At 38.7% G+C, this 23,736-nt stretch overlaps 6 protein-coding genes across 11 annotated transcripts; 4 read left to right on the top strand and 2 right to left on the bottom strand.

Moving 5' to 3' along the window:
• The first annotated feature begins 659 nt into the window (after nucleotides 1-659).
• LOC124204948 (myosin-3-like) lies at nucleotides 660-4,564 on the top strand. Of its 4 annotated transcripts, none has more exons than XM_046602202.1 (12): nucleotides 660-1,026; nucleotides 1,095-1,277; nucleotides 1,348-1,602; nucleotides 1,674-1,768; nucleotides 1,837-2,199; nucleotides 2,258-2,509; nucleotides 2,579-3,083; nucleotides 3,197-3,529; nucleotides 3,590-3,755; nucleotides 3,849-4,020; nucleotides 4,109-4,273; nucleotides 4,335-4,564. In XM_046602202.1, exons 2-12 carry the CDS (start codon nucleotides 1,097-1,099, stop codon nucleotides 4,353-4,355), a joined length of 2,508 nt encoding a protein of 835 aa, XP_046458158.1. In that variant the 5' UTR covers nucleotides 660-1,026; nucleotides 1,095-1,096; the 3' UTR covers nucleotides 4,356-4,564. The 4 variants fall into 4 exon arrangements, with proteins under 4 accessions (XP_046458158.1, XP_046458157.1, XP_046458156.1 ...); XM_046602201.1 differs by having other exon boundaries at nucleotides 806-1,026; nucleotides 3,194-3,529; XM_046602200.1 differs by having other exon boundaries at nucleotides 815-1,026; nucleotides 3,194-3,529; nucleotides 4,342-4,564.
• Nucleotides 4,565-4,834: 270 nt separating this feature from the next.
• Nucleotides 4,835-6,685, top strand: LOC124204950 (probable maleylacetoacetate isomerase 2). Its single transcript, XM_046602206.1, has 7 exons — nucleotides 4,835-5,020; nucleotides 5,078-5,129; nucleotides 5,188-5,255; nucleotides 5,352-5,432; nucleotides 5,532-5,736; nucleotides 5,833-5,935; nucleotides 6,000-6,685. Exons 1-7 carry the CDS (start codon nucleotides 5,012-5,014, stop codon nucleotides 6,124-6,126), a joined length of 645 nt encoding a protein of 214 aa, XP_046458162.1. The 5' UTR covers nucleotides 4,835-5,011; the 3' UTR covers nucleotides 6,127-6,685.
• Nucleotides 6,541-9,485, top strand: LOC124204949 (crooked neck-like protein 1). Its single transcript, XM_046602205.1, has 10 exons — nucleotides 6,541-6,682; nucleotides 6,742-6,831; nucleotides 6,894-7,112; nucleotides 7,175-7,395; nucleotides 7,460-7,908; nucleotides 7,969-8,276; nucleotides 8,369-8,593; nucleotides 8,657-8,853; nucleotides 8,924-9,110; nucleotides 9,187-9,485. Exons 1-10 carry the CDS (start codon nucleotides 6,632-6,634, stop codon nucleotides 9,445-9,447), a joined length of 2,208 nt encoding a protein of 735 aa, XP_046458161.1. The 5' UTR covers nucleotides 6,541-6,631; the 3' UTR covers nucleotides 9,448-9,485.
• Nucleotides 9,486-9,984: 499 nt separating this feature from the next.
• Nucleotides 9,985-18,415, top strand: LOC124206065 (DNA polymerase epsilon catalytic subunit A-like). Its single transcript, XM_046603693.1, has 23 exons — nucleotides 9,985-10,235; nucleotides 10,296-10,425; nucleotides 10,483-10,701; nucleotides 10,777-11,000; nucleotides 11,061-11,301; nucleotides 11,367-12,218; nucleotides 12,292-12,542; nucleotides 12,627-12,861; nucleotides 12,924-13,356; nucleotides 13,415-13,720; nucleotides 13,784-14,053; nucleotides 14,116-14,423; nucleotides 14,564-15,204; nucleotides 15,273-15,360; nucleotides 15,427-15,666; nucleotides 15,744-15,836; nucleotides 15,896-16,582; nucleotides 16,644-16,791; nucleotides 16,859-16,905; nucleotides 16,962-17,271; nucleotides 17,343-17,967; nucleotides 18,034-18,166; nucleotides 18,233-18,415. Exons 1-23 carry the CDS (start codon nucleotides 10,174-10,176, stop codon nucleotides 18,413-18,415), a joined length of 6,726 nt encoding a protein of 2,241 aa, XP_046459649.1. The 5' UTR covers nucleotides 9,985-10,173.
• LOC124206067 (protein lethal(2)denticleless-like) lies at nucleotides 18,413-20,733 on the bottom strand. Of its 3 annotated transcripts, none has more exons than XM_046603695.1 (9): nucleotides 20,592-20,733; nucleotides 20,419-20,530; nucleotides 20,111-20,335; nucleotides 19,944-20,051; nucleotides 19,759-19,885; nucleotides 19,651-19,688; nucleotides 19,424-19,591; nucleotides 19,153-19,355; nucleotides 18,413-19,096 (listed from the first exon to the last, which is right to left on the bottom strand). In XM_046603695.1, exons 2-9 carry the CDS (start codon nucleotides 20,474-20,476, stop codon nucleotides 18,503-18,505), a joined length of 1,521 nt encoding a protein of 506 aa, XP_046459651.1. In that variant the 5' UTR covers nucleotides 20,477-20,530; nucleotides 20,592-20,733; the 3' UTR covers nucleotides 18,413-18,502. The 3 variants fall into 3 exon arrangements, with proteins under 3 accessions (XP_046459651.1, XP_046459650.1, XP_046459652.1); XM_046603696.1 differs by having other exon boundaries at nucleotides 18,955-19,096; nucleotides 19,153-19,179; nucleotides 19,226-19,355; nucleotides 20,111-20,530; XM_046603694.1 differs by having other exon boundaries at nucleotides 20,111-20,530.
• Nucleotides 20,591-23,729, bottom strand: LOC124206068 (aromatic-L-amino-acid decarboxylase-like). The gene is made up of 11 exons (XM_046603698.1): nucleotides 23,500-23,729; nucleotides 23,041-23,161; nucleotides 22,863-22,976; nucleotides 22,665-22,784; nucleotides 22,462-22,591; nucleotides 22,244-22,392; nucleotides 22,065-22,179; nucleotides 21,890-22,007; nucleotides 21,725-21,815; nucleotides 21,451-21,651; nucleotides 20,591-21,385 (listed from the first exon to the last, which is right to left on the bottom strand). The coding sequence occupies exons 1-11, from the start codon at nucleotides 23,577-23,579 to the stop codon at nucleotides 21,176-21,178; spliced, it is 1,449 nt and encodes a 482-aa protein (XP_046459654.1). The 5' UTR covers nucleotides 23,580-23,729; the 3' UTR covers nucleotides 20,591-21,175.
• Nucleotides 23,730-23,736: the final 7 nt, after the last annotated feature.

Raw genomic sequence — 23,736 nt, 5'->3', positions numbered from 1 at the left:
AAGCCAACACAGCGAGAACCGACCAGGTATCTATTGCTCTGCTGTTGTCATTGAAGATTCGACAGTTACATCACCTTCTATGGAAGCAAGCTCTACTAATTTCAAGTCTAATTTTGTGACATTTCAGTCACTAGTAACTTCATCAATGGTACCAAAGAATTGGACATGGTATTTTGATCAAATTAAACAAACGATTTTTTGCATTTCGATGGATCAACTACCAAATGAAAATTATAATGTGAAAAGTGTACACTTTCAAAACAAGAAGTAGTGTATTATGTCAACGGAACAATAAACAATTTACACAACCAAACAATAAAATGTAAGAATGTTTGGACACTTACAAAGAATAAACAATTTACACAACCAAACAATAAAATGTAAGAATGTTTGGACACTTACAAAGAATAAACAATTTACGCAACCAAACAATAAAATGTAAGAATGTTGGGACACTTAGAAAAGACCTAGAGGTTTGACAGTTGGATACTTCTACCTTTTTATTTTGTTCACTTCTTGTAGAAAAGTAAGCTGTGATTGGTCAATGAGTTTTTCATAGACCCTTCCTGATTGGCTGGCTTCACGTAGTACCTGACACACTCACTAGAGGCGCTCATCATTTTTTCCAAATCGGACCACGTTTACCCTGAAACCGGGATAGGGAAGCCAACACGGCCGAGAACCGACCAGGTATCTATTGCTCTGGTTTGATAAATTATTATCATTATTATTTGCTACCAAATATCTAGCAAGAAGGGACTTCTTTTTTTCAAGTAGTTAGTTGTCAAATTTGAATTGGAGTAAGGGAAGAGCGGATCGAAGACCCGGATAGTCCAGCAGAATCTAGCTAGACCTCGATTCTTCGTTGAGACTTGAGAACTATAGAAAGAAGAACAACATTAAAAAGTGCTGTAATAAAGTATGTTGGATTCGGATGCTCGAATCACGAACGAGTCCATTAGTTCATTTTAAACCAACCAGGCGACGTTTCGTGTTTTCGTATTGGATTCATCACTATTTTAACAAGTAGGCTAATAAGTGAAATGTTTACTTTTGATACATTCAATTTCAACAAGCTGTTTTTGTGTGTTAAGGAATGGGACTAAAGAAGGACACATTGCTAAGATGGGTAAACTGTTGTTCAGATGCCAGCACAACCATTGAGAGAATAAAAAATTTAGCTGATGGATTGTTTTTTATCCACATTCTGAACTTTTTTGGAAGCAGCCCAACAGATGATACTGATCCTTGGCATCAAACCATAAAAATTTTAAGAGGTATCAGGGTATGTACTGTTAAATCTAAAATTAGTGAGTAATACTTAGCAATATTGTTTTCACTTTTCAGAACACAAATTGCAAGAAAACGTTGTTGATTTTGATGCAGCTGCATCTGGAAATGAAGATGAACTGGCAAAACTGATTGTCATTATCATGCATCTTACCATGGTACAAAAACCACGTGAAAATATCAAAGAGAGGACTATGTGGAAACTCTCTACAGAAGATCAAAAAGTCATTGAAGCTATTCTTCTTGATATTGTCAATGATGACCAAATAACAAGAAACAGATTAATAGATGTGTTACAAGATAACTTGCAAGGTAACTAATTCAGTGCTCTGATCTTATTAACTGGTTCCTGATGCTACATATTTTATTATTTTTTTTTATAGAGAGCAGTTTTACCAAGTCTTCCATGTTCTGTGTATCTTCTTCACTTTCATCACTTTCTTCAAAGAGAAGTTCTCCACTAAGGCTATTCCTTGATGTATATTTTATTTCCTCTTAACATCTACATGATTTTAAAATTCTATTTTTTGGTTCTGCCTGTTTTAGTCCCCTATGGAGCTTCGTTTAACACGTTTGCGCAAAGAGATTAGTGATAAAAACGAAGAAATCCGCCGACTCCAATCGGAACTCATGACAGAATCAGACGAATCATTTGCACTCAGTTTGCGAATGGATGATTTGAAACGAAAAGTAAAGGACCTGGAAAAAAAGAACACCGAGCTTGAACAGAGGTTGCGTGATGTCCAACTTCCTGAATCTTCCAGTCCCGATACCGATGTTGAAATCATTCATTTACAAAAGAAGCTTAAGAAAATGGAAAATGAGTATGAAACTTCATGTCAGAAGTATTGTGATCTCAATATCGAATATGATGCAATGAAAACCCAACAAGAAAAAGACCGTAAACAGGTAGGCAATACAGTAAGCAGTTTATTAAAGTTTTAATTCAGTCTGTATTTTTTTTCAGATACGACAACTTCAGCTCGATTTGAACGATACGGTGGCTCGTTTTGAGAAAGAATCCGCAGAGTATCAGCTTCTTCTGGACACCAGCCGATCTGAGAATGCTGAATTGAAACAGTCATTGGAAGAAAAAGCTCTTTGGATTGATGTTCTGGAGGAAAAAAGTCGGACTTGTTCTGAGATGCATGCACGTCTGAATGCGCCCAGGTTTCCTTGCGAAAACGAAAGCATTGGGTACAGTCTACTGTCCATTGAGGTATTATTTTTCAGCTGATGATCAATAATTTTAACGAAATCGTAGTTGTAACAAATTTTATATTTATAGACCGAAAAGTTGCATTGTGATTTGGAATCTTATCGCAGAGATTTGATCCGCCAATCCAATCAATTTAACTCAGAAAAAAGTATTTTTCAACAACGCACTGCTGCTCTTGAGGAAGACAAACGGAATCTCCATCGCCAAATTGAAGAAGCTAACCTAAAAAATCAGTCTCTTCAAGTTAAATTGGATCAGACCGAAAAAAGCTTAAAACAAATAATGCGTAATTGTGAATCTTTTAGCAAAGAGAGGGAAGAACTTCATCACTCGCTAGATGAGCTTAAGTCAAAATTTGACAATGAGATGACCCACGCTCAACAGCAATTTGACATCCACACCCAAAAATCTTTGGAATTCGTTCTTTACATTGATGAACTGAATCAACAACTCAAAGAAACTCAATCTGCAAAGAAGGCTTTGGAGCAGTACATCCATGAAGTGAATGAACAAAAATTGGGACTAGGCCAGTCAATGACAGCTTTGGAACAGAGGGGTAGTGCAGCGTGTAATGGTAAATAATACAATATTTTTCTTCTATTCATTCAGAAATTTCGTGACAGCGCCGAAATTTCGGCAGTCGATACGCATCTGCAACTACAAATTTTTTGACGAATTTGTCAGTAGGAACATTAGCTGATGCCATGATTGACGCTCGACGTCGTTCAATGCGTCCAACCCGCAGTGAAGTTGCGTCTACTAGCAGAGAGCGACAGGAAACCATCGAAGTATTCAGACCTCCTCAGTTGGCCTTCAGTGATGACTCGGAGGACGTCAGTAGTATTTTAAAAGTATCTCCCAGTCGCCGCGACTCGACAAGCAGTGTCTGCAGCAATCGTAGCGACATTTGTATTACATCACGGGGTACAAACGTTCCACACGGAGCAGGTCGTCTCTTTACCTGTGACGATGAAGACGGGGAGCTGTTCAGCAGTTCATACTTGAACGAAATGAAAGAAGGTAATTCTTATACTGACTTTGCACAAAAACAAAAGTAAAAAAATTCCTTTTACTAACCAGGTAAATGCCGAGTGGAAGACTCCAGCACTCGGGTCAGTGAGTTGCTTAGGCGCAACACCATGCAGCCGCCGCACATGCGCTCAGCTTATCCCATCGAAATGAACGATGAACGCCTTCGTCAGAACGACATGACCATCTACGATCAGCCCAAAGCCAACTCCAGCAGGTCAGATGCCAACTCTAACAGCTATTTTTCGCTACGGCAATCTCATTATCATTTTTTTTTACTAACCAATAACACCTGTGAACGTCGTTCCAGCTCTTGGAACCCCACAGACAAGATGACGCCAGTCATGCAGCCCAGAAAGCGACGATCGTATGAGTTAGATGCAGATCTGTCCTCTGATTTCACAGACGCAAGTAGTTTTCCTAGCTGTGTCGTGCGTAAGAGACATCAAGATGCCAGTCTTACTTTAGAAGCTATACCATCGGTAACTTTGGTTAATTTTTAAGTTTATCGACTACCTGGTCTATGTTGCTGATATTCCAGTTTGTGTTGCTGGTATCTAAATATTACAGATTTCTTCCTCTCCACCTAAATCGACGTCTAAAGCATCGAGTAAGGCGGGATCCAAAGGAACGAGTCCTGTTCATGGTGCCAAGAACTCGAACTTGACTCCAGTCGGTTTGTTGTTGAGAAAAGTTCAAGCGAAATTCCGCAGAAATATTGAAACTTCTATTGAAGTAAATATGCGATATGCCTCTTATTAGTCTCTTAAATACTGATGTTTTAACAATTATATAGTTTTTAGCAGAACACACCTAGCTCTATCCGTACAACACTACGGGAATTGAAATGAACTTATTTAGGAAACCTCTTGGAACACTTTGTGGGCCTTAATTATTGAGATGGATTTTTACTTTTTTGCATTTGTTTCATTGCCTGCTTATGTGATGTATTTGATCAATACTTTTGGAAAACATGATGTATAATAATTTGTAAAGAAATATGATATTGACATAAAAGAAAACTGATTATAGAAATTTTTATTGATTACTAAATTAAATGAAAATTCTTTAACTTAAATTTAGATTATTATTTTATTCTAACAAAAAAAAACCTTGCGCCTGTTTTCAGACAAAGATGTACTATGTTTTTCGACAATAAGCCCTTTCCTAATCTTCGTTCGCAAATATGAAAAAAACTGGTTTCGCTCAAATTTTAAACAGAAGGAAGTTGCCGCGGCTGTGTTAAATATAGTAGGTCATGCGTACTAGCGTCTAGGACCAGGTTGGGTCTAGTGCCGCTACATTCGAATCCCCGAAGGTGATCGTCACGAATTCCTATGTGCTTGTTTGTCTGTTTGACCCTCAAGGCTTTCTTTCTTGTAATCCCCCAAAACTACGTTCGGGTAGTTGAGTCAGGTTGAGTAGTCGACTGCTTTAAAGTTGACATTCACAAGTGATAGCGTAGATAGAATAATGAGCACGGTAATTCAATTAAAATAAGTTTTATAAAAAGCTCTTGTATCAATTTTTCGTTTTTAGGTTGTACTATACTCATATTTTCGAAGTTCGTGTTCATGGAGAGTGCGTATAGGTAAAAAACGTAAATAAATATATCTTTAAGATTAATTTACATGAAAGTATTTATTTAGCTCTAGAATTTAAAGAAATTGAATATGAATACAAAGCTGTTCATTTAGTGAAGGGAGGTGGTCAGCAGGTACTAAATTTTAAAATTATTAAATCATCACAATGTTCACAGTTAAACCCATATAAATAGCTAAAATACCGCTGGCATATTTTTCTATGTATTTAGAATGCTGATGACTATAAAATCATAAACCCCATGGCTCAAGTTCCATCACTAACAATTGGGGACAAAGTTTTCACTCAGTCGGTAAGAGGGACACTATATGAATATGACACTATAGATATATAAGACCTTCCAGTTCAAATTTCAATGCATAATTTTTACTTCCATCTCCTGTACATTTAGGTAGCTATTTTGGAATATTTAGAAGAATCTTATCCTTTAAAACCCTTATTGCCAAAAGATGGTGTGATTAGATTCAAAGTGAGAGAAATATGTGAAATTATTGGTTCTGGGATTCAACCCTTACAGAATTTGGCTGTACTTAAACAATTTGAAGAATCTAAACAGAAAGATTGGGCTGCTAAGTGGATTTTCAAAGGACTCACTGGTAGGTGAAGATCTTCATGAATATATCAATAAAAAAATTAATAAACTCTAAGAAATATGTGCAAAGTTTATATAAAAACCCAATTTTTTATTACAGCATTAGAAAAAATATTAGAAACTTCCAGTGGAAATTACTGTGTTGGAGATGATGTTACAATGGCTGATTGTTGCCTTATCCCACAACTGTACAATGCAAGGAGGTAAAGACTAAAGTTTCCATGATTCGTTTCATGTTCTCTTTTTCTCACGCTTCGTCTGAATAAGGTTTGATGTGGACGTGGCACAGTTTCCTAATATTGCTCGTGTGGAAAAGAATCTCGAAGTTCTTGAGCCTTTCGTAAAGGCTCACCCGAGCCGACAACCAGATTGCCCGCCTGAACTTTCAGCATGAAAATAAAACAAAAAAATTGATGTGAAATAGTCGGACTTCAGTCCATAGAATAACGATATTAAACGATGATTATAATTTGGTCGATGGGTTGCGAATACGGGAGAATGAATTGCAATGGAACTTGTTATGCTGTTTGATATTTACTGAAAAATAAACAAAATTTGCCATTATCACTTATCAGATATTTGCAATATTTATGTCTTGAAACTATAGAATAAATAGAGTGTATTCCAGTATTCCTGTAAAACTGAAACCTGAAAAGTGCTAAATCCGGTTAAAATCTTTCAAAAAACCTGTTGAAAGCTGGTAAACAATCAATCTGGCAACGTCCGATTCGTCGTCTGTTCGGTTCGTACGAGTCGCGCTCGCGCAACTGCAATCTGCAAGAAGCATCACTTGCTCGTGTCAGTTCAATACTACAGTACCAAGTGTCAGTCATAGACTCATATCTGTTAAAACCTTATTTTATTTTTTTTACAAGTGCTCATTTAAAAAGTAATCTAAAATGGATTCGGGTGGATTCGGTAAACCACAAAAACCTCCTAAAGTTGCCAAGGTTGTAATACTTAAATGTAAGAATGCTCTTGACATTACTTATAACACATTTCTCTTTAGGTTAAAAACAAAACACCGGCAGAAATTCAAATCACTGCTGAGCAGTTGCTTCGGGAAGCTAAGGAACGTGATCTTGAAATTGTTCCACCAGTAAGTGTTTCGGCAATAGATAACAACTTGAAGAACTGAAGTAAGAAATTTTCTATTTTTAGCCCCCTAAACAAAAAATTTCAGATCCCGATGAGTTAGCAGACTACCAGTACAAGAAACGCAAAACCTTTGAAGATGCTCTGCGGCGTAATCGTAATGTTATTACCAACTGGATCAAGTATGCTCAATGGGAAGAAAGCCAAAAAGAAATTCAAAGAGCCAGAAGTGTTTTTGAGCGTGCTCTTGATGTAGACCATCGTAACATTACCCTTTGGCTGAAGGTAATTAATTTTCATTTGTTAAATCTGTGAAATAATAAATATCTAATTTTAAAAAAATTTAGTATTCAGAAATGGAAATGAAAAATAAGCAAGTCAATCATGCCAGAAACTTGTGGGACCGTGCAGTTACAATTTTGCCTAGAGCAAATCAGTTTTGGTATAAATATACCTACATGGAGGAAATGCTGGCCAATATAGCTGGTTGTCGTCAAGTATTTGAAAGGTGGATGGAATGGCAGCCAGATGAACAAGCTTGGCAAACATACATCAATTTTGAATTAAGGTAAATAAATGTAGTAAATACTAACGTTACACTTATCAACGTCCAATTTTTGTCCAATAACTAGGTATAAAGAATTAGATCGTGCTCGCTCAATTTTTGAACGGTTTGTCTATGTGCACCCGGAAGTAAAAAATTGGATCAAGTATGCCAAGTTTGAAGAAAGGAACGGTTACATTATCGGTGCCCGCCAGGTGTATGAACGGTCGGTGGATTTTTATGGTGATGATCACATGGACGAAAGGCTTTTCATAGCCTTTTCCAAGTTTGAAGAGGGCCAAAAAGAACATGAACGAGCAACTGCTATTTACAAATTTGCTCTCGAACACATGTCAAAAGATAAAGCAGCAGAATTGTACAAAGCCTACACAATTCACCAGAAAAAATTTGGAGAGCGTGACGCTATAGAAGACGTTATTGTCAGTAAAAGAAAATTTCAGTATGAACAAGAAATTAAAGAAAATCCATCAAATTATGATGCATGGTTTGATTATTTACGCCTAATGGAAAGTGAAGGTATTTTGACTTACTATCAAATTTTTAAGGAATTGTGTCGAATGTGTATTGTATCTTTAGGTGACGCTGACGTTGAAGTAGTGCGAGATACATACGAAAGAGCTATTGCCAACATCCCGCTAGTAGCTGAGAAGTCCTTTTGGCGTCGTTACATCTATCTGTGGATTAACTATGCACTTTTCGAAGAACTGGAAGCCGAAGATTATGAAAAAACTCGACAGGTCTACGATTCATGTCTTAAGCTCATTCCGCATCGTAACTTCACATTCGCCAAAATGTGGCTCCTTTACGCCCATTTCGAAGTTCGACAGAAAAATCTGCAATTGGCGCGTAAAATTTTAGGTACTGCGATTGGTAAATGTCCAAAGGTAAATATGTTTCAGTATTTTTTCTTTCAAATATGAAATCTAATTAGAGGCCAGTCTATGAACCAGTTTTTAATAAATCTGGTTATTTATAGAACAAGTTGTTCCGTGGATATATTGATTTGGAGATCCAGCTGAGAGAATTTGACCGCTGCAGGACATTGTATGAAAAGTTCCTCCAAAACGGTCCAGAAAATTGCACCACTTGGATGAAATTCGCCGAACTAGAAACTTTACTGGGAGATGTGGATCGTGCTCGCGGCATTTACGAGCTTGCCATCAAGCAGCCTCTACTAGATATGCCAGAAATTCTTTGGAAGGTAAATTAAACTTTAAATATGTGCACAGATCTCATTCCTAATGGAGTTGTGTTTGTTCTTCAGGCTTACATCGATTTTGAAATCGAACAAGAGGAGAATGATAAAGCCCGATCGTTATATGAGAGACTTCTAGAACGCACGCAGCACGTAAAAGTCTGGATGAGTTTTGCTCAATTTGAGCTCACTCTAGCAGCATCTCAGCAGGAGGACCCAAGTTTGCCAGTCGCAGCAGCTAGAGCAGTCTTCCAGCGTGCAAACAAGTTCGCATTTCTTTGCTTTGAACTATTAGCCTCCGTAAATTACCTTCTTAATTCCCCATTATGTTACTAGGTCGCTACGTTCTATAGCTCAGTCAGTCGGTCTTGAAGTGGCTACCAACAAAGAGGAGCGATTGATGTTGTTGGAGGCTTGGCAAGAATTCGAATATGAATATGGAGATGAGGGATCTCGCAATGCGGTTGTTAACTTGATGCCTAGACGTGTGAAGAAGAGGAGGCGGATCCAAACACAAGATGGGGTATGTGATAATATTTTGCGTTTAGATGCAAAATTTTGTGCGTTGCAATGTTTTTTTCTTTTCTTTTTTTTTTTAGACCGATGCTGGTTGGGAAGAGTATTTCGACTACATTTTCCCCGAGGATGAAGCTACTAAACCCAATCTTAAGCTCTTGGCTATGGCCAAAGCTTGGAAAATGGCAAAAGAATCCGCTCCATCAAACCAGGAAGAGGAACTACCCAAAAGCAATGCTCCATTGGCTGACACTGTGTTACCACCAGTGTCCTTGTCCACAGTCCCCGACGATCGCGATGATTCGAGTGAATCATCTAGTAGTGAATCTGAAAATAAGGATTAGCTACTACTGGAATAGAAAATACACTTTTTAAAAAATGATTTGAGTGTCATCGTACATATCAGTTTGAGGGTCTTATAAAATTAATTTTCCTTTTCAAATCGTTAACAATAAATTTGTTTCATTAAGTTAAAGCTATAGTAACACTAGTAACTGACACTACTACAGCTCTGCGTTGTGGTTACTACGGATAAAAATCATTTTCGAAAACCCTACCATATAGAATTCTATAGATAATACCATGGTGTATTAGTACTAATACACCATAAGAATACTATATACTATAGAGTATTCTATAGCTCTGACCCTACTGATAGTAAATCGTTTAACTTTTCAGAAAAATAATTGAATTCCAATTTTAGGGAATCAGTTATCAATAGCAGTCTAGTTTCTTTATCCACGTCTCCACCAGAGCCTCCACTTTTTCCGGGATTCCGGCATTTCCGCTTTTTCGAATTTTTTATCCGCACTTCAATTATTACTATTTGGCAACAGCTTTGGGGTTCGGAAAAGGCGGCAAATTTTTCTCTTTCTTCTGCTAGACTAGACTAGAAGAAGCAAGTGCAGCAAGAAGAAGACACAGAACTTGATCCAATCATTGCCTCATTGATCGTGTTTATTGTTTTGTCTTCAGAAGATTTTCTAGTTTACGAACGTGGCCAGTGCACCTAAAGTCCCCTCAAAAAAGAAGCTGTTGGTAGATGGCTATATTTTCGTTTAATTGTGAAAATGGTGTACCAAAACACTGGAAAGTATAGGGCAGATAAGAGCAGCAAAGAGAAAAGTGCAGGGTAATAGTAACTACATATATTTTTAAAATATAATAAAGTAATATAAATTTTATGTTTTAGTGGGAAAGAAGATTTGGCTGAATCTCGCATAACAAGAGTAAATGAAAACAAAGCTATTGACGAGAAATATGGATTTTTCACACCTAAAGAATCAGGGGAAAAAATTGGATACCTTGTCAACATGCACACAGTATTACTCAATATATTGCCTCCATGTTTGATGTAATAAATCACATTTTATTTCTAGACTGAGATATTTGATGCTGCTCAGCAGCTAATCAGTGCCGTTGATTACTATTTTGTGCAAGAGGATGGTTCACGTTTCAAAGCCTCACTTCCTTTCAAACCTTACTTTTACATTTTGCCAAAGAAAGAATGCATTCAAGAAGTTTCTAGCTTTCTTGGTAAAAAATATGCTGGAATCATTGCTAGTATAGAGCAGTGCTCTAAGGAGGACTTGGATTTGGTGAGCAATATCACATTAATCATATTTTTTTCTTTTCCAATTTGTTTTAATGTTTTTTTTTATTTGATTTATCAGTCAAACCATTTGGTTGGTTTGAAGCAGACCTATTTGAAACTGTCATTTTTGTCTGTGACGGATCTGATGAAAGTGAGAAAAGAAATAATGCCTCACGCCCGGAAAAACAGCTCTCAAACTAATTCAGCTTATTCGGAAATGATGGCAAAGTTTCAAAACGAAGCAGCGCAAGAAGAATCAGACAAGAAAGTGGGAGATACAATGGATAACATCATAGACATTCGGTATTATAATTTAAGCATAAGCTTCCGTTCTCCAATTACATTTATTTTAAATTTAAATAGAGAATATGATGTTCCGTACCATATCCGCGTTTCAATTGACATGAACATTTGTGTTGGGTTGTGGTACGCAATTAAATTTAAAGGATCCGAAACAATTTCAATCACTCGCCGTGAAGATATCATCGATACCCCTGACACAATTGTACTAGCTTTTGATATCGAAACCACAAAATTGCCCTTGAAGTTTCCTGATCCCGCAACTGATCAAATTTTTATGATATCGTACATGATAGATGGACAGGTAGCCTATAACAAAATTAAATTTTGATTTGTTTATTGTTTTACCCTTTTTACATTTTCCCCTAGGGTTACTTGATAACTAATCGAGAGATTGTTGCAGCCGACGTTGAAGATTTTGAGTACACACCTAAACCTGAATTTGAAGGACCCTTTATCATTTTCAATGAGCCAAATGAAGTTTCCCTCATTCAGCGATTCCTGGACCATGTCATCGAAGTAAAGCCTCACATCATCGTCACTTACAACGGCGACTTCTTCGATTGGTCCTTTGTTGAAGCTCGTGCCACTTTCCATGACATGAATGTAGCTAAAATGACTGGCTGGGAGCGTGACAAGGAAGGTGTTTACAGTTGCCGCCCTTCGATTCATATGGATTGCTTCAATTGGGTTAAACGTGATTCCTACTTACCCGTTGGTTCACAAAACTTGAAAGCCGTAGCAAAGGCCAAGTTGCGCTACGATCCAGTGGAATTGGATCCAGAAGATATGTGCCGCATGGCAGCAGAACAGCCTCAAGTTATGGCCAATTATTCGGTTTCTGATGCTGTTGCCACGTATTATCTTTACATGAAATACGTTCATCCCTTCATCTTTGCTTTGTGTACCATCATTCCTATGGAGCCGGACGAAGTGTTGCGAAAGGGATCGGGCACATTGTGTGAATCACTTTTGATGGTAGAAGCCTTTCGTGCCAACATCATTTTCCCGAACAAACAAGTTTCTTTGCTTCAAAACTGGACTGATGACGGCCATCTTCTCGACACAGAAACCTATGTCGGTGGCCATGTCGAAGCTCTAGAGTCAGGTGTTTTCCGCTCAGACATCCCTTGTCGATTCCGATTAATCCCTCAAGCCTTTGATTCCCTTATTGAAGGAATTGAGCGTACCATTAAGCATGCAGTCGAAGAGGAAGAACACGTACGTATCTGAACAATTTCACTTCTTTCATGACAGATTTTTGCATAATATTAACATGGTTTTCTATCGATAGGTTCCTATTGAGGAGGTCACCAATCTGGATGAAGTTATAGACGACATAAAAGAAAAACTTTGCAGTCTTCGAGATGCACCAAACCGAATCGAGTTACCTGTAATTTATCACTTGGATGTCGGCGCTATGTATCCCAATATCATCTTGACAAATCGTCTCCAACCTTCGGCAATGGTAGACGAAAGCGTCTGTGCATCCTGTGATTTCAATCAGCCTGAAGCCCAGTGTCAACGTAACATGTCATGGATGTGGTAAGATCATTTTTTTAGCGAAAACTGACTGGCAACTAAATTTTATTGAGAATACTATTTTTTAAAATGATCATTTATTATTAGGCGTGGTGATTTCATGCCAGCTACTCGGGGTGAGTTTCAACGAATCCAGCAGCAGTTGGAAAATGAAAAGTTTCCACCCGTCATCCCTGGTATGCCCACAAGAGCTTTCCATCAACTTCCCCGCGAAGAACAGTCGGCCAAAGAGAAGCAGCGTTTGTCCGAATACTGCCGCAAAGCATACAAGAAAGTTCGTGTAACGCGCACTGAAGAGAGACAACAAACAGTTTGTCAAAAGGTTCATAACTTTAACGTAGCGTTTCAATACCGATACTTAATAATCAATTGTTTTTGGAGTAGGAAAACAGCTTTTATGTTGACACCGTTCGAGCCTTCCGTGATCGACGATATGAATATAAAAATCTGAATAAGACTGCCAAGAAGCAAATCGCCGAAGCAATTGCGCTTGGGGATGCCGGTGAAATTAAATCGGCTAAAAATCGTGAAGTGCTTTACGATTCCCTACAGCTTGCTCACAAGTGTATTTTGAACTCCTTCTACGGTTACGTCATGCGAAAAGGAGCCCGTTGGCACAGTATGGAGATGGCTGGAATTGTGTGTCACACTGGCGCTGGCATCATCCGGAAAGCTCGAGAGCTAATCGAACAAGTTGGTCGACCGCTTGAACTGGACACAGATGGTATTTGGTGTATGTTACCGTCATCTTTTCCGGAAAACTACGTGATCAAGACCTCAAGTCTCAAGAAACCCAAGATTACGATATCCTATCCAGGTAATGGCTACAATCAAAGACAAAAACATTTCAATTGATTAATATTACGTGTCTTTAGGAGCTGTATTAAATGTGATGGTGAAAGATGCCTTTACAAACAACCAGTATCACGAGTTGGTAGACCCAGAAACTTTGAGCTACGTCCAGCGTGACGAAAACTCGATTTTTTTCGAAGTTGACGGTCCGTATCTAGCGATGATTTTACCTGCGTCGAAAGAAGAAGGCAAAAAGTTAAAGAAACGATACGCCGTTTTCAACTTTGACGGCAGTCTTGCCGAATTAAAAGGATTCGAAGTGAAACGTCGTGGAGAACTTCAGCTCATCAAGATTTTCCAATCGTCTGTGTTTGAAGCGTTTCTCAAAGGTAAGAGAACATTTGCCAAAGAAAAAAATATCTGAAATGTAATGAAATTGTTTTTGTTTTCAGGTGATACTCTGGAAACATGCTACCAGGCTGTGGCTAAAATTGCAGATTACTGGCTTGATGTGTTATATTCAAAAGCCGAAAACCTCCCTGATTCCGAGCTATTTGAGCTGATTACCGAGAATCGATCAATGTCACGAAAATTAGAAGAATATGGTGGTCAAAAATCAACATCCATCAGCACAGCTAAACGTTTGGCAGAATTTTTGGGTGATCAGATGGTAAAAGATGCTGGGTTAAGTTGTCGCTTCATCATTTCAAAGAAACCAGAAGGTATGCTAAGTTGTTACTGGACAACAAATGATGAGAACTTTTTACATTTCCATTGTTTGCAGGTGCCCCTGTTACGGACAGAGCTATTCCGTTGGCAATTTTTCAATCTGAGCCCAGTGTTAAACGCCATTATTTGAAAAAATGGTTAAAAGACAATTCCATGACGGATTTTGACATTCGCACAATTTTAGATTGGAATTATTACATCGAACGTCTTGGAGGTTGTATCCAAAAAATCATTACTATCCCTGCCGCCTTGCAAGGCGTGGCTAACCCTGTACCCAGGGTCCAACATCCGGATTGGCTTCACAAGCGAATGCTAGAAAAAAATGACGTTCTAAAGCAGCGACGGATCAATGAAATTTTTAAGGTGCGAGCGATTTTATTTAAGTCACAAAAATTTTTTTTAAATGAATCGTTGAATTAAGTGTATAATTAGATTAAACCAAAAATGTTTCGCGACAAAGATTTTTTTACCATTATTATAATAATTATTAATTTTTATTTCAGGTGTCTATCAAGCCAGTTGGTGGCGATTCTAACTCGCAAGATTTGGGAGAAGTGGGTGACATAGAAGATTTGGGTGGAAGCAAAAATACCGAAAACAATCGACCTACGGTGACTTCGAAAAGGAAACGAGGCTCCAGCGAGTCAGCTAATGAATTGGATAAGAATTGGCGAGAAATCCTCGGTCCTCCACCACCGATGGGTAAACCTGGAGAAGAGCGTGAAATTTGGATTCGCTATCACAAAAAGAAGTGGGCTATTCAGTTGAAACAGCGAGCAGCCCGTCGAGGTAGAGAACAAAACAGCAACACTGGATCAGCTTCCGTCTCGACTTTTGGAGGAAATTCTGGAGCTGGAGTTTTAAGAACCAATTTGGGTGGATTCTTGCGACGCGCACAACAAACCCTTTTGTCATCCATGTGGCAAATTTTGCAGGTGATGGAAACATCACAGCCGGGCATGTTTCGATTGTGGGCGTTGGTTGGAAACGAACTTCATCAAATTCGGTTAACTGTGCCGCGTATTTTTTATTTGAATAAGAAGAAACCTTTGGAAAAAGAAGCTAGTAGTGAGTCAGCTGTCTGGCGAAAAGTTAATCGGATACTTCCTCGCTCTCACCGTGTCTATAATCTGTACGAATACAGGTAAATAGTAAAATTATAATTCTCACTCAAATAAGTATTAATCTATTTACTCTTTATATGATATTCAGCGTTCCCGAAGAAGTTTACCAGCAAAATTTCAATCAGTTAATGGCTGATCTGTCCACTTCAGACAACGCTGGAATTTATGAAACCCAGGTTTGAAAACGCACTTGTTTGAGTTCCAACGAAAAAACTTTGTTTCATTTTCACGTTTTGTTCCAGGTGCCACTTGATTTTCGTGTGCTAGTCCAGCTCGGATGTGTTTGTGCCGTCGATCGGAGTCAGCGTTACACGCCCACCGGAGATACCGAAAGTTTCAGCCTGTCGCAGTTGTCGTTCAAAACGTTGGCGCACCATCCGTATTTAGAATCGGGAATTGAAACGCTCAAGTATCTATACATCTACCATTACAAAAGTGGAAATAAAGTCATGTTGGTGCTATTTTCTCCACCAGCCAAAAAGGTCAGTATTAAAAAATAATAATAGCGACAGTTTTTTTTGTTTGTTTATCTATCTATTGATTTATTTTTACTTCTTAGGTCAACTTTTTTGTCGTTGACACTGTGCGGACCAACCAAATGCCGAATTTAGTTAATCTTTATAATGAGGAGCGGCTTAAAAAGCTATCGCAGGTATGCTATTCATATATCGTAATTTGTGTTATTATTTTAACTTCCACTTTCACGATTAGGCTGACGTTGTCGAGAGTTCCGTGCCCGCTAGAGATTATTCATTTTCAATTCAAGTGGAGACAGATATTCGCCAAGTCTACCGTCAAATGAATCGTTTACTGCAAACGTACAAAGATGAGAAACGAGGACCAACTTTTGTGGCTATTCAGTCTCCCCAAGATCTTCATACGACTGCATCGCAAATTCAAACACTTAACGAATTCCCGCTAGTTCCCATCCATAGTACTGATCCCGACGGATTATACAATGTGCTCGACTGGCAGAGAGTGGGCTCAAAAGTTTGCTTGCGTCATTTCCTGCGTTTACGCACTGTCCTCGACGCTAATCTGGAACAGTGTCGCTACTTCCACATTCCTATTGGAAATTTGCCCTCCGATGCCAATCTTTTCGGTGCCGACCTCTTCTTCGCCCGCCATTTAATTCGAAATAATTGTATTCTTTGGTGTTCACCGACTGAAAGACCTGATCTGGGTGGCAAAGAGGCTGATGACAATCGGCTTGTAACGGAAATTGAAGATGCCACAACTACACTAGTCGTCAACAACCCCGGAGTATACACCAATGTCTGTGTCGAGATGGACGTGGATGCGTTAGCCGTTACTACTCTACTTCAGTCACATCAAGTCTTGGACGTTGAAGGCACAAGCTCAAGCACTGCTTTCGATGTTCCCCAAGTATCGCTAAAGGTGGGTTATTGAATTTTTTATTTTTTAAATATTGCTCTCTTTCATTTAAAATATTTTTTAGGACATGCTCAATGATAATCATACTGCAGAACTTAGCAGTTACAGCGAATCAGCCATGTGCGTGACAGTCTTTCGAGTTCTCAAGTCAGTCGTAGCATCTTGGCTGCGAGATATTTCCGTACATCGCAATGTCTTCGCTGACTTTCAAGGTAAATTTATTTGTCACAAATTTATAATGTACAACATCAATAAAATGGCAACTTTATTTTCCAACAGTTATCCACTTCTACAGATGGCTGCGCAGCCCCACTGCCTTGCTCTATGTAAGCATGCTTATTATCTATGTATTAATATCTAAATAATATCTGAATTATATCAGGACCCTGCATTGCGCCGTATGTTGCAAAACCTCATGCGCAAGTACTTCGTTCAACTGTTGGCCGAATTTCAAAGACTTGGAGCTACTGTCGTCTACGCCGATTTCGGCCGTATCGTTCTAGGCACTAAAAAGCGACGCATTCCTGACGCTTTGTCATATGTTAGCTTTGTTTGTGCAAGTTTGCATCAGAAAGAACTCTTTCGCAGTCTGGAACTCAACGTTCAACATTGTTGGCAGCTACTCGTGTGGCTCGATCCTGCCAATTACGGCGGAGTCAAAGGAAAATCAGATTCAGAAAAGGAAAATGAAGGTTGGTTATTAATATTGGTTTTATTGACTCAACGAGACAATTCGCATTGATCGTAATTTTTTCCTTTTCAGAAAATAACGAAGACCGCAGTTTTGTAGAGGACGAAGAAGAAGAAAGCACTGCTGTCGAAATGAACTGGGATGTTGTTAAATACTTTCCCGAAGAGCCGCCCTGTCAAGAATATTTCAACACTGTGATTGCCACTTATATTTCGGCCATTCACGACCACTTGGCCGAAACATACGGTGATCGCATACCCGGTGCAACTCCAGTGCGACGAATCCGTTCTTCACAAACGCAGCGTAGTAAAGTTGGCCCTACTCCAGATTCGCTTAAAGAATTTACGCGTGAGCTGGTTGACCAGGAAATCGCCCAGCATTTGTTCCGCGTTGTTCAAAAACTTCACAAACAGCTTCAAGGACACCACGGAAGCGAAAATGGATTGAGCAATCCTTCTCTTGAATTCGTTAAAGCTGTTTGTCGCGTGTTTCAGCTGGATGTCAACATCGTCGATGAAGTCACTCGACTGAGAAGGAATCTCCTCAAACTTATTGGAGTAGGGGAATTCAGTCAAGAAGCTGATTGGAAGGATTCGTGCCTTTCATACGTTTTACCCGAAGTTATCTGTCCTACCTGCAATCATTGCCGAGATATTGATTTATGCAGAGATCCGCACGAGTCAGAAGATCGTGGAATGTAAGTTTGTCTTAAATAATAGAAAAATAGTTTTGTTTTCAACTTAACATGTATACATATTTATAGACCTACGTGGCAATGTCCGCTTTGTAAATCGAGCTATGACAGTACTGAGATTGAATCTATGCTGCTGGACGTCGTGAACCGCAAAACCATGAGCTTTGTATTACAGGATCTACAGTGCAAGAAGTGTAAACAGGTACGTTGCTGATTTCTTCGATTTTTTGTTTTTACATTATTTAATGTGACAAATTCCAAAATTTAGATAAAACGAGAAAACTTATCTCAGTTTTGCTCGTGCGCCGGCGAATTTCAGCTGTTACAATCTTCTACGGGCTTGTTGCAGACTTTGTCAATTTTTGAGCGCGTGAGCAAGAAATTTGGGCTCACGCTTCTTCATGAAACCGTAGAGCAATTGTTGAAAATGAATCAAAAGTCGATCAAGTAAAAGTAAACGTGGTTCTTTATTTATGTAAAAAAAAAGGCATTCCGTAAATTACAAGGTTTGGAAAAAATCTTGATTGTTCAGTTGCATTTATTTGATCCTTCGCATTTTATTTTGAGAGTTCGGTGTTATCTTCCGGCTTAGATCAGTCAACCAATCCAACTTTTTTCTCTTTGTGCTTGAACGAATTTTACTGTGGGGTGAAACACCGTCAGCCACGTAGTTGGGAAGATCTCTAGTAGGGGAAGAATAATCTGTCCGGTCCATTTCAAGTCGACGAGAAGCGGCGGCTCGGTTGATATTGCTACTATTCCCACTTTGATTTGGAGTCAACTCGTTGATACTTGTTAATGGTGACAGTACAATTCGTGGTGTGCCGATTAACAAATGTTCATTTGATGAACGGGGGCTGTTGGCGAGGATATCAGGAGTTCGATCAAGTATACGAGTATTTTGATTAACCTTTAGGATAGACTTTGGGGTTTTGCATCCTAAAGCTGGCACTACATTGACTTTCTTTTTTATCCTAACCAAGGCCTCTTCGCAAGATTTTGGAATAGGAGTTTGAGCATCAAATTTATAAGCATGTCCTCTTATCTCTCTGATATTGTCCGCATCGTTGGTTTCTTCAGTGGTGTTAATCCTCCAAATTCGGTGACGAACGTCATCAGCACATGTTAAAACCTAAAAATATAATAATTGAAGTTGAATTCATCTTACACAAAAATAAGTCGGCATACTTTTGGAACATTGTTAGAAGACCAGGCGACGCACGTAACTTCCGCACCATGACCATCTAGCTTGAGGAGTGGCCGAGGACCTGCGCCGACTTTCCAGACGTATGCGTGATCGTCACTGGATCCACTAATTAGGTATTTGCCATCCCCGCTTAAACAGGATTTGATGTAAAATGAGTGCTGTTCATGCCCGCCATAAACACCAACTACAGGAATAAACCCCCAAAAAATAAATAAGAATAATTTGACAATTTGACAGGATTCAGTTTCATACCTGGATTTTCATCATAAGATGCAACATTAAATTCGTAAATAACATCGTCCATTGCAGCGGCGTATAAGAGAGTTTTTCCAGGGTCTAAGGAAAGACTGGCTATTCCGCTTCGACATGTGAGCCATCCATAGGGAATTGACGTCTTAGGTAACGGATCACCTTTGTAAACTGTAAAAGACATTTTTATTTTAATTGGTGTTGCATCATTAAATAGTAATATAATTTACCTGTATAATTCTTCCTGAGGTCCCAAACATGAATGTTTCTAAATATATTTTTAAATGTAAATAAATTATCTAACACACCAGAACTGTTTTAGTCTAAAAGTACTATACCCATCTGCTGCTCCTGCACTCAAAAGAGTATAATCATTCTGGAACAGGACAGAAGTAACACTGCTAACACCACTAGCGCTGGGAGTAGTCCTCTTTTTAGTACGTGATGTCTTTACCTCTGTAAAAGCTGATCAAACAATAAAAATAATTATAAAATCAAGATTGCAACAGGCATAAAAGTTTACCTTGAACAGGATGAGCATTTTTAATAACATTTTCAGCTTTTAAATGAATACTTCCTCGTGTATCCCAAACCATTATAGCACCATCACGAGAACCACTAGCAAAGAGAGCTAAATAACAATGGATTAGTAACCACTAGAACTAAAAAGACTAATTCAATAAAACTTACATGAATTGGTTGGGGAAAAATCAACAGACTTTATGCTAGCAGTATGGCCTCGAAAGATGGAAATGGGACTAATTGAGCTTCTGCCAATGTCAAAGAGTATTGAGGTCTGGTCACCACTAGCAGTAACTATTTGCCAAGATGAAGGGGCCCAACAAAGATCAAATATTGCATTTTCATGTGCCTGGGTACCATGAACAGGTCTTGCTTTTCCAACAACATTGGTGTCTTGAAATGCAATTTTTCCATCTTCATTGGCAAGGGCCACTATGTGTTCAAAGCCAGGTGACTGAGAAAATTTACAAGCATACAGTAAATCAGAACTTGGAGCAGAATTTGAGGTTGAGAAAATCCCAGGGTATTCATCATCCTGATGACACTGAAGCTTGGTTAAAAGGAAATCAATCGAAAATTCCTCTTTTCCTGAAAGATAAGAGGAAACTTGAAACACGTAAAAATTTTTGATTTCCGTGACTTTTCCTACCTGTTGAACTTCCATATTGTCGATTGATAAGAGAAGAAATCATTTTTTAACGTTAAAAAGTTTGCAATGATAAAAAATAAAAATAAAACAAAATAATGTACGCGTGCTTCGTAACATTAATTGAATGGATTCTATTTTCTTTAACTACCTCTACTGAAAACAGCGCGAAAATAATACTGAAGAATGAAAGACATCACAAGTGAACGTTGCCAGATAAAAAATACCATTCTGATTCCGAAAATTCGAATGCTCGAAAAATCCAGAGCTGTAGTGTAGACTCCGCCTCGAGTGAAAAACATCTATACAAAAACAATCATGGAACAATTACTAATTCGGCAATTCTTGTCCAAATTTTTTTTTTCGATAAAAAAAAACTGGCAATTTCGGACGTTTTAGCCAAGTCTATTGTATTCCCTTCTATTTTGAACAGTCGTTGAATTATTCATTCGAGTGTTGATCTAAATACAATCATCTGGATGAAGTAATCTTAACAAACTTATTCTATCTATTCACTTGTGTTTTATGCTGCCAGAAAGATTTGATAAATGACTGCTCCTATTCCAACAATCTTAAACAGATTAACTTCAGCTTTTCAACAGTTGCTGCTGACCCGTGAGAGCATCGGCGTGACTTTTAAGTTCCTGCCAAGCAAAAACTATGTCGCGTGATTCGGTGTAACGAGAACAGACAGCCATTCGAAGAACGAATTGTCCACGAAGCTTAGCCGGCACCATGTGTATCCTTCCCGCATCGTTGATTATTTTTAGTAATGTTTCGTTCAAACTATTTTCTCCCTATGAGTGCACATAATTGATTGAATAACAATTATTTGTCTAAATCGATTTCTTAGGTCCAATACCTTCATCCGGAAGCAAACAAGACCCAAGGCAGGAGGAACTGGAACCTCAAAGCGATCGTCGTTGACCACCAGTTGGTGGAATTCACAGGCCAGTTTGACCTGACGGCGAATGTGAGCTCGCAGTCCCTCTGCGCCGTAAGTACGCATCACAAACCAGAGTTTCAGTGAACGAAATCGCCTCCCGAAGGGAATTTGCCAATGCTGCATGATAACGCATAGGTGTAAACTTTCTTTCGATCTACTGTATAGGCATAAAATTGATTATAATCTCTACCCGGTAATCCGGTGATTGTCCCTGTCGATCACTTTTCAAGTAGAGAGGATCGATTTTAAAAGGGTCTACCACATCATTTGCATTTTTCAACCTATCAGTAACAATTGATATTATGTCATAGTAGTCTCTTAAAATTTGTGTTTGAACTCTAGCCTAGTTTATTACCACATAGCAGAGCAGTCAAAATTGACTAAAAGCCATTTGTGCGGGTTGAAGTTAAACGAATCGGCCAACTCTAAACCATTCAAATGGTGGCGGTATTCATCGCAAATGAAAGCTGAGCCTGTACAGTTAGAAAAATGTTGAAGAGATTAAACTAGAATTTTTATTAGATTTTTACCAGCATAGGCGGCATCAACGTGTAGCCAAATGTTTTCAAACTGATGACAGACTGGGCCGATCTCGGACAGGTCGTCGAAAGCGCAAGAAGGTGTTGTACCCAAAGTTGCCGTAACCTACGTTTCCACATATTTCTGTGTTTTTTATTTAATTATTTTCATTAGGTTGAATGTATTATACAAAGAACGGGATTAATCCTTTAGCTCTATCTTCTTCCATTGCCAATTTCAGAGTTTCTCCTCGCAGACGGAAAAGTTCGTCGCTCTGAAGAAGACGAACCCGAACGCCGGCCAGAATTCCAGCTCTTTCCACCGAAGAATGCGATTGATCTAGAAGATACGCGTGTTTAACAATGATAGATATCATACTGAACTACAGCAAAAAAACATTTTGAATACCTGAAGAGTAAGCAAGAAATCGACCGACAATTTGGCTTTCATCGACTTCTGGATCCATTGCTTTCAAACGATTGATGGTCTTCGCTTTTGCTGCCAAGAGAGCCACAAGGGTTGCCTCACTAGCCGTTCCCTTTGGAAAAAATTTAATTACTTTAAATAACTTTAAAGCGCTTTAAAGTTATAGTAAAAGGAACTAGGATTACTTGAATCACGCCGCCTCCGGTCCCTCCCGAACAGGCGAGAAATTGAGAAGGAATACCGAGTAGTTGTCCCAACCAGTCCATCATGACAACTTCTAGGTCAGTACAAGCAGGACCCGCAATCTGTTCCCCGTTATTTCAGTATTACATTAAAACTTTTATTAAATAATTAACGGATAAATTGAATTGAATGTTGGTTACCCAAGAAAAGCCAAGGCAACCAATAGCGTCACTCAAAATATCAGCTAAAATAGCCGGCCAAGAATTTCCAGTAGGATAATAGGCGTGGAAATGAGGAGAGTGCCAGTGAGTTACCTAAAAACAAAATATGTTACAAGTAAAATATCTCATTTATTTAATCAGTGATTAATTAGCCTACCCCAGGCATAATAACTCGTTCAACATCTTGGAAAATTGCTTGCCATGGCTCCCCTTGTTCCGGAGCGGTTGCGGGTATCATATCCCGAATGTAGCCGGGTTGGACCGTCGGTAGGACACGCCTACATGATAATATTTCATCAACGACACAAGCCCACGTATTATTCTTTTCCTACTTCACTATTGCATATTAAGCTCGCCAATAATTCAGCCCAAAAGAGATCCCCAGTTAATTGGACAATGAATCAGACTGTCTTATTTCATTAGTTTCATCAACACACTAGAGGGGGAGATGAAAAAATATAATAAGGGAAGGCGGGACTCTTCCCCTACTCCTTTTGCCACAGACGTGAATATAACACTTGCTTCCCTTGAGAAATGTACACCACCATATCATATTTCATACTTATTCTGCTAGTGAGACCGCGTGATTCCTCTAATCAACAAAAATGCGACTAACCTGCTGCGGATATTTTCCAGATAGTCGATGATGAAGTCAATCATCTCGTGAGCAGCGGAGCGAAACTGTTGCGCATCCATTTTTCAAGTAAACAACAAAACAACAACTAGTAATTGATTTCAAATTCGAATAGATACAGGCCCGAGACGATGTTGTCGTGAAAGGGAGAAAGTGCCGAGCTTAGTGATGGCGATATGCGGATATGCCAATATATCTCTTATCTCTAGAAACTATTAA

The sequence above is a fragment of the Daphnia pulex genome, chromosome 10 (genome assembly GCF_021134715.1).
Source record: "Daphnia pulex isolate KAP4 chromosome 10, ASM2113471v1".
Lineage (NCBI taxonomy): Eukaryota > Metazoa > Arthropoda > Branchiopoda > Diplostraca > Daphniidae > Daphnia > Daphnia pulex.
The sequence above is the reverse complement of the archived record's forward strand: the minus strand, read 5'-3'. Positions and strand labels throughout refer to the sequence as shown.

Coding starts and splice junctions, on each gene's coding strand:
- LOC124204948 (XM_046602200.1), top strand. CDS start 1,097: ATGGGACTAAAGAAGGACACATTGCTAAGATGGGTAAACTGTTGTTCA. Junction 1,603..1,673: donor GTTACAAGATAACTTGCAAG/GTAACTAATTCA, acceptor TTTTTTTTATAG/AGAGCAGTTTTACCAAGTCT. Junction 3,084..3,193: donor GGGTAGTGCAGCGTGTAATG/GTAAATAATACA, acceptor CGAATTTGTCAG/TAGGAACATTAGCTGATGCC.
- LOC124204950 (XM_046602206.1), top strand. Junction 5,130..5,187: donor TTCATGGAGAGTGCGTATAG/GTAAAAAACGTA, acceptor GTATTTATTTAG/CTCTAGAATTTAAAGAAATT. Junction 5,737..5,832: donor GATTTTCAAAGGACTCACTG/GTAGGTGAAGAT, acceptor TTTTTATTACAG/CATTAGAAAAAATATTAGAA.
- LOC124204949 (XM_046602205.1), top strand. CDS start 6,632: ATGGATTCGGGTGGATTCGGTAAACCACAAAAACCTCCTAAAGTTGCC. Junction 7,113..7,174: donor ACATTACCCTTTGGCTGAAG/GTAATTAATTTT, acceptor AAAAAAATTTAG/TATTCAGAAATGGAAATGAA. Junction 8,594..8,656: donor TGCCAGAAATTCTTTGGAAG/GTAAATTAAACT, acceptor TTTGTTCTTCAG/GCTTACATCGATTTTGAAAT.
- LOC124206065 (XM_046603693.1), top strand. CDS start 10,174: ATGGTGTACCAAAACACTGGAAAGTATAGGGCAGATAAGAGCAGCAAA. Junction 11,001..11,060: donor GATAACATCATAGACATTCG/GTATTATAATTT, acceptor AAATTTAAATAG/AGAATATGATGTTCCGTACC. Junction 15,837..15,895: donor GGCTTAAAAAGCTATCGCAG/GTATGCTATTCA, acceptor TTTCACGATTAG/GCTGACGTTGTCGAGAGTTC.
- LOC124206067 (XM_046603694.1), bottom strand. CDS start 20,634: ATGATTTCTTCTCTTATCAATCGACAATATGGAAGTTCAACAG. Junction 19,689..19,758: donor AGTGCAGGAGCAGCAGATGG/GTATAGTACTTT, acceptor AAATATATTTAG/AAACATTCATGTTTGGGACC. Junction 19,356..19,423: donor ATCTTATGATGAAAATCCAG/GTATGAAACTGA, acceptor TTATTCCTGTAG/TTGGTGTTTATGGCGGGCAT.
- LOC124206068 (XM_046603698.1), bottom strand. CDS start 23,579: ATGGATGCGCAACAGTTTCGCTCCGCTGCTCACGAGATGATTGACTTC. Junction 22,785..22,862: donor GTTGCCTTGGCTTTTCTTGG/GTAACCAACATT, acceptor AACGGGGAACAG/ATTGCGGGTCCTGCTTGTAC. Junction 22,393..22,461: donor ATTTCTTGCTTACTCTTCAG/GTATTCAAAATG, acceptor CGTATCTTCTAG/ATCAATCGCATTCTTCGGTG.